The 5,139-nt window shown below is 46.7% G+C and overlaps 1 protein-coding gene across 1 annotated transcript in view; it reads right to left on the bottom strand.

Moving 5' to 3' along the window:
• Positions 1–239: 239 nt before the first annotated feature.
• The window catches only part of LPIN1 (lipin 1), a gene marked incomplete at its 3' end in the record, with an annotated part of 37,392 nt that continues 32,492 nt past the window's right edge, over positions 240–5,139 (bottom strand). The window contains exon 13 of the mRNA XM_008585754.1: positions 240–366. Coding sequence (XP_008583976.1) covers positions 240–366 — 127 coding nt within the window. The remainder of the gene's footprint in view (positions 367–5,139) is intronic.

Here is a 5,139-nt window from a genome sequence, read left to right as displayed (position 1 = left end):
TGATACCTCAAGACAGACTAGCTCGATCAGGCTGCCTTCCTCCCAGCTCATGAAAACAAGAGCCTCCAGGGCTGGGTCAGAAAAAGGGGAAGACAAAAGGGACGTCAGGGTGGAAACATGGGGTGACAATTGAGGGGCTTGGGGTCCCCAGAGGGTTGCAGGCACACCAGGAAGCGGAAGTGGAAGGAACACTAGCGCAGCGAGGACTCACAACACCTCAGTGACAACGGGAGACGCACCAGCTGCTCTGAAGTGAGCCGGAGAGTCTTTCTGTAGCTGACGTTAGACAAAAGAGGGAGGTGGCCTGCGTTCGTCGGCTTGGCAGCTGCATGCTCATCATCACTGGAGGATGATTCATGCTTGATTCTGAAACACACAATGATGTAATCACCAATTAGAAAATGCATCTGGGTAGCCATTAAAATTGCATTAGCTCTGAATCAATGACTGAGTCAATCGGGCTCTCCTGAGTGCTGTCTCCTGGGTGGCCATTGACCATCTGGCATGAAATTTATCAATGAACTCTCTCTCATCGCCATTCATGCAGCTCCTGCATTATTCACGTGGGAGCTGCCTTTCCTCACTCACCTGCCTATTTATTAGCTATCATCGCTCTATTTTAAACCAGTAGGTTTGTAGTCTTGATAAGTAGGGTTAAACTCCCTGCTGGACGAGGAGGACACTAACAAACGCTCCCTTCTCTGCCTCTCTTCCCATCTGAGGCTGCAGGCCAAGCCCTAGGAGACCAAATTTCAACAAGTCCAGGCTCATCAGTTTCCTATACACACCTCTTCAAATATACAACTCCAAACAATTAGGGCGCTTCTAGGACTTACAAACAGGTAGCAGTGAAAACAAGGAAGACTTGCCAATTCTACTCTCCAGAATCCCTAAGCAGTTATCACACAAGTAAGGAATACAACCTTATTTGCCCACACAGAATCCACAGGCCAATGCCCCTAACTCTTGATGCTCCTGTTGGTGGGAGGCTGGGAGGTGCAGGGTGGGAATCAGGCTCATTTTCTTTATAGCTCATGTAAAGCACATCAGTTTAGTTGTTCCCAAGATTAAAATCCTGCTGTGACATAATCCCCAACCCAGTAGTAATGAACTATGCTTCCCAGGATCATTATCTTTAAAAAATGTCTCAAGGCCACATGAGGTGCTCAATATTTGTTTGGTTGGTTGGTTGGTTTTGTTTTTCTGGTGGCTGGCCAGTACAGGGACACAGGGATTGAACCCTGGACCTTGGTGTTGTCAGCACCAAATTCTAACCAATCGAGCAACTGGCCAGCACGAGGTGCTTAATAAATGTTTGGAGACTAAATGGAAAAGGCTGAGTGGCCCCAAAGCAGGCGAGTCCCAACCATTCAAGGGCTTCCTTCCATGCTTCCAGCTCAGTAGGTCCCATTCTGCAAGATTAGCAGATGCTCAGAGCTCCATCCTATCTTTTCATCTTGAAAAGCTCTTACCTCTAATGCTAATGTCCTCTCCTCCTCCTACCTCCAGTTTTCCCCCTGGCCTCCCACTTAAGATCTCCTGTGCAACCTACCTCCTTCCAATCCTGTGCGTGTTCACTCAAGAAGCAGTCCCTATAATCCAATACCACCCAGTACTGGGGAGACGTGGAGGACACTGTCACCCAGCACCCCCACTTCTCTGTGACTTCTGCCACATCTTGTATGGACATCTGGCTCTTTCCAGGCCTTGAATGAGCTGCCCCTCCCTAAGCTTCTGATCCCCAGGCCCCAGGAGAGGGGTTTGTGGGCTTCAGGCTGGTGGACTAGATAGAGCTCATTCAACCAACATTTATCCCCACTGTGCCAGGAGCTGATGCTACAGCAAACAACCTGGCCCTGTTCTCACAGGGCTTTTTGTCTAAACAACCACAACACAGCAAACTGAATGGGAGACACACATGGGGTGATCACTGAGACACAGCCCTGGTGAAAAAGCCATGGGGCCAGGTGACATGTCAAAGGAGAAGGACAGAGCATAGTCTAGGATTCTGCCTGATCCATGGCAGGGCTAAGCTCCATATGGATGGAACAATCCAGTGACACTGCGGTCTGATTCTAGTGTTAAATTAAGTTTGGCCTAAAGGTTTCTCCGGACTTAGTGAACCAGAACCTAACTGGATGCTCAAACATACTGTAACCTATTCTTGTAACAAGTAGCAGCGTCTCAGCCAATCACAGAAGCTGATTCTCAGCCAATCACACGTGGTCAGCTCTTCAACCCACATGCAAATTAGGGAAACTTAACCAATCCAGCTGCTTCTTACCTCCCTTCCACGTCCTTTCCGTCCACAAATGTTACCTGCCTGTGAGGTGGCCCTGGAGTCGCTCTGAACCTGCTCTGGTTTGGGGGGCTGCCCGATTCGCTGAACATTCTTTGTTCAATTAAACTCAGTTAAATTTTATTTATCTAAAGTTTTTCCTTTAACACTAGAGTGGAAATGGCACTGCAGTTACAATGTCAAAAACCCCGGTTTCAAGCCCACAGTAACTTCAGGCTGTATCACCTTGGAGAAATCATTTATCTTTCAGTCATTTCCTCTCTTAAAATGCACAGGAACAAACTGCATCCCACTCACCAAAAAGCTCAGGATGCAGGCAGGTGACAGCCTGGGAAGAACTGGACTGGGAGACTGGAGTCCCAGCAAAGGCCTCACAACTAGAGAACTCTCTGGCCCCCAGTCGGCTCATCTGTAAAACAATATGTTCTAACAAAACCCCTTCTAGTTCCAACATCTGTGGATCCTATGAATAATATTGGTTCTTCTCAACCAACAACCTGCAGGTTTTCAGACAGGGTAGACGTGGTCCTGGAGCCAGTCCAGCCTGACTAATGCCCGGGAACAAAGACTCCCTAGTCAAGCAAGAGGGAAAAGAGGCTGCAGGCGCCTCACTGAAGAGGAAGATGTTTCTGTTCCAACCAGTCTGGAATGAATTGAGATCCAAACGTGAACTAAAGCTCTTGGTGACAACAGATTGATGTGTGCCTCTGCCGGCAGGATGCAGCAGCAAGGCAGGATAGCTGTTACTTCCATCTGCTGCTTTAAAAAAACAAAATGAAATCCATGCAGTGTGCCATGTTTGAAGGAACACAGAAAGGAACACACAGACACAAAAACTAAATGGGAGTTGTTCAGTTGGCTGCTGGTAGTTTCAGCTTAGGGCAAGTAAACGGTCATTTGTGCCAGCCTCCTTCTAGACTCTGCCACCCTGCGTGGAAAAAAATACCTCCTGTCAGGAGCACACCCCCCCCCAACCCTTGCAATGGCTCATTAACCCCTGCTTGATCTACAGTGTCTGCAAGAAGCAACAAAACAAAACAAAAGGGCTCACACCACTGGAAGATCTGCATTCAGACGAGTAGCTGTGAACACATCTGAGCTAGCACTTGTTACAGTGTACAGTTTCTAAATGGTATTTTAATTATTTGTATGGTGACAAGTTGCTCAATTATGGTACTTCGGGGACTGTTCTGTCAATCAAGTCTGTCAATTAGGAAAACATTCTGACACCTTTTTTTTTTAGTCAACTGCATGACTCTAATAAGGAGACTAAAAGCCTAAGTAAGATGCCAGTATAAATGAAAAGATTTACATTTCTCAAGAGATCTCTATATTAGTTCTATTCAAAATCTCAGTACCTCTTCACAAGAGTCAATTCTTCATCTTTTCAGGTTTAATAAAGATGTGTAGTGTGACTAATTCAGAATGATGAATAGTGCAACATTTCTCTCTAACTGGGAAAAGCACTTTTTGTCAACGTTTGAATATGATTGTATGGTATAGTAAGAAAATCCACAGCGCCGCAGGTAGGCTGCAGGAGCGGCTCGCAGCTGCTGTTGCCACATGGGAAGAGCCACAGCAGCATCCTGCTGCTTCCTGTCCCCTCCTGGGCTCCTCCCCCTGCAGCTAGAAAGACTAAGAACAACAGTGGTGATACCGCGAAAGACGGCACCATGTCCTGCAGGGCTGTCACATTCTATCCCTTCTAAACCTAACTCTCAGCCTCAGGCCCACCTCCCCCAGGGTCTAAGATTGGATGGAATTGGCAGACATCCAGCATTTGACCAGAAGAGTATATTTTAAACTATTTCAAATTGCATAGTTTAGGGCTGAACACATGTCCAGGTGGCCACAGACCCACGCTCTTGACTGTCCCCTACAGCCGCCTGAGATGGAGTCTATGGTGTCTCTGTTATTCTGATCCCCATTTCACAGATGGAGACACTGAGAAGTGGATTAATTTGCCAAAGATCTCATGACAGAAAATGGCACCGGTTCAGTCAAGGCTTTCTAAAAAGAGCAGAGAAGCTAGCTTGCTGACCGATGTCTTACCAAAGCAGGCAGGAATGTCAACTGACATATTTGCCTTGGGACCTTGGGCTTGTGACTGATTTGGGACATCCTGCTCCCAGAATGATGACACATCACAAAGATTTGCTGTAAGTTTGCTTTTGTGAGTTAAAACTTGCTATGTTTGTGGCAGCCAGATAAAAGCTGCACACTGAGATAGAATTAATGTCAAACCTTTGCTTTGTTCCAATTAAATATAACCATTGATTGATGAGACTTCCCGAGAAGGGACCACCCCACTCACCCCTCTCCCTCTTCCATTACATAAGCTCAAAGGTTCTCACAGACCTTCGGAAAACACATCCAACTCTGTTTAGTTGTGCTTCCTGGGTTGATCCGTAAACTTAGCTCTCATTCACCTAATTTATTCTTAAAAGTTTTCCTCTCTAGCCTTTGATTTCAGATGGCAGATCACACAGAAGGCTGTGTGACAAAGTCCCTGCACTAAGTCCTGCTCTGTGCTACCTCTCATGTTTAGAAAGTATTGCTAGGACAAGAGAGGATTCTTAAGAAGAATTCCAGTAAAGCAGGGTGTTTCTAGTGCAGCTAAACCTCCGGATAAGTCTGCTCAGAACACACAGTGCCACGTCTCTGCTATGCCCCTCCTCGGGTCCACTGTCTCCTGTGCAGCCTCCTCCTGGCCCTGTGGGTATTAACATCACATTAACACCTTCTGGTACCTTTGCTCAGATATGTTAAGTAGCTTGCTTGAGGTTGAAGGGTTACTAAGAGGCAAAGCTAGGATTCCAAACCAGATCTTCCTGATCCCA

The sequence above is a fragment of the Galeopterus variegatus genome, unplaced genomic scaffold (assembly GCF_000696425.1).
Source record: "Galeopterus variegatus unplaced genomic scaffold, G_variegatus-3.0.2 Scaffold3698, whole genome shotgun sequence".
In the NCBI taxonomy this organism is placed as follows: domain Eukaryota; kingdom Metazoa; phylum Chordata; class Mammalia; order Dermoptera; family Cynocephalidae; genus Galeopterus; species Galeopterus variegatus.
Note: the sequence above shows the minus strand (reverse complement) of the source record. Positions and strands in the feature narration are given on the sequence as shown.